The sequence below is a fragment of the Elephantulus edwardii genome, unplaced genomic scaffold (assembly GCF_000299155.1).
Source record: "Elephantulus edwardii isolate Elephantulus edwardi_28Jun2011 unplaced genomic scaffold, EleEdw1.0 scaffold00064, whole genome shotgun sequence".
In the NCBI taxonomy this organism is placed as follows: domain Eukaryota; kingdom Metazoa; phylum Chordata; class Mammalia; order Macroscelidea; family Macroscelididae; genus Elephantulus; species Elephantulus edwardii.
In genome coordinates, this window is record NW_006399814.1 from 1,227,140 (window position 1) to 1,227,748 (window position 609).

At 75.9% G+C, this 609-nt stretch overlaps 1 protein-coding gene across 1 annotated transcript in view; it reads right to left on the minus strand.

The window, feature by feature from the left end:
* PIM3 (pim-3 oncogene) overlaps positions 1-602 on the minus strand; it is a 2,724-nt gene extending 2,122 nt beyond the window's left edge. The window contains exons 1-4 of the mRNA XM_006888116.1: positions 515-602; positions 315-424; positions 180-230; positions 6-94 (exon numbers count right to left, since the gene is read on the minus strand). Of these exons, the coding sequence (XP_006888178.1) occupies positions 6-94; positions 180-230; positions 315-424; positions 515-599 (335 nt within the window). The 5' untranslated portion in view covers positions 600-602. The remainder of the gene's footprint in view (positions 1-5; positions 95-179; positions 231-314; positions 425-514) is intronic.
* Between the last annotated feature and the right edge of the window lie 7 nt (positions 603-609).

The following is a 609-nucleotide window of genomic DNA, read 5'->3' on the forward strand; positions in this document are numbered from 1 at the left end:
CGAACCAGTCCAGCAGGCGGATGACGCCGCGCGCGCCGCCCGCCGCGCCCACCTTGCGCAGCAGCACCACCTCGAGGGGCACGGCCGCGCCGCCCTGCGGGAACCGGCGTCAGCGCACAAAGCCGCGCGTCCGGATGTAAACAATGCCGCCCCCGCCCGCGCCCCCGGCCCGCACTCACCAGGCTGCCCCACTCCGTCACCCGCTCCTTGGCCACGTGCTTCACGGCCACCTGCGGGCAGGAACGCGGGCGGTCAGGCCAGGCCGCCGCCAGCACCCCGCCCGGCGCCCCAGCCCTCCCGGCGGCCAGACTCACCGGGAGCCCGTCGGCAAGCCGGCTGCCCGCGTACACGGTGCCAAAGCCGCCGCTGCCCAGCATGGCGCCCACTTGGTAGGTCTTCTCGAAGCTGTCCTTGTCCGGCTTGGCTGCGGGGCGCACACAGGGCGGGGTTGGCGCGGCCCGGGCGCCCGCGCGCCCTCCCTCTAGCCTCACCTGGCCCGGCCCCGCCCGCGTACCTGGCTGCAGGATCTTCACCGGGAGGTGGTCCACGGCGCCAGGCCCGCAGAGGTGCGCCAGGGAGCCGAACTTGGAGAGCAGCATCGCGGGGGGC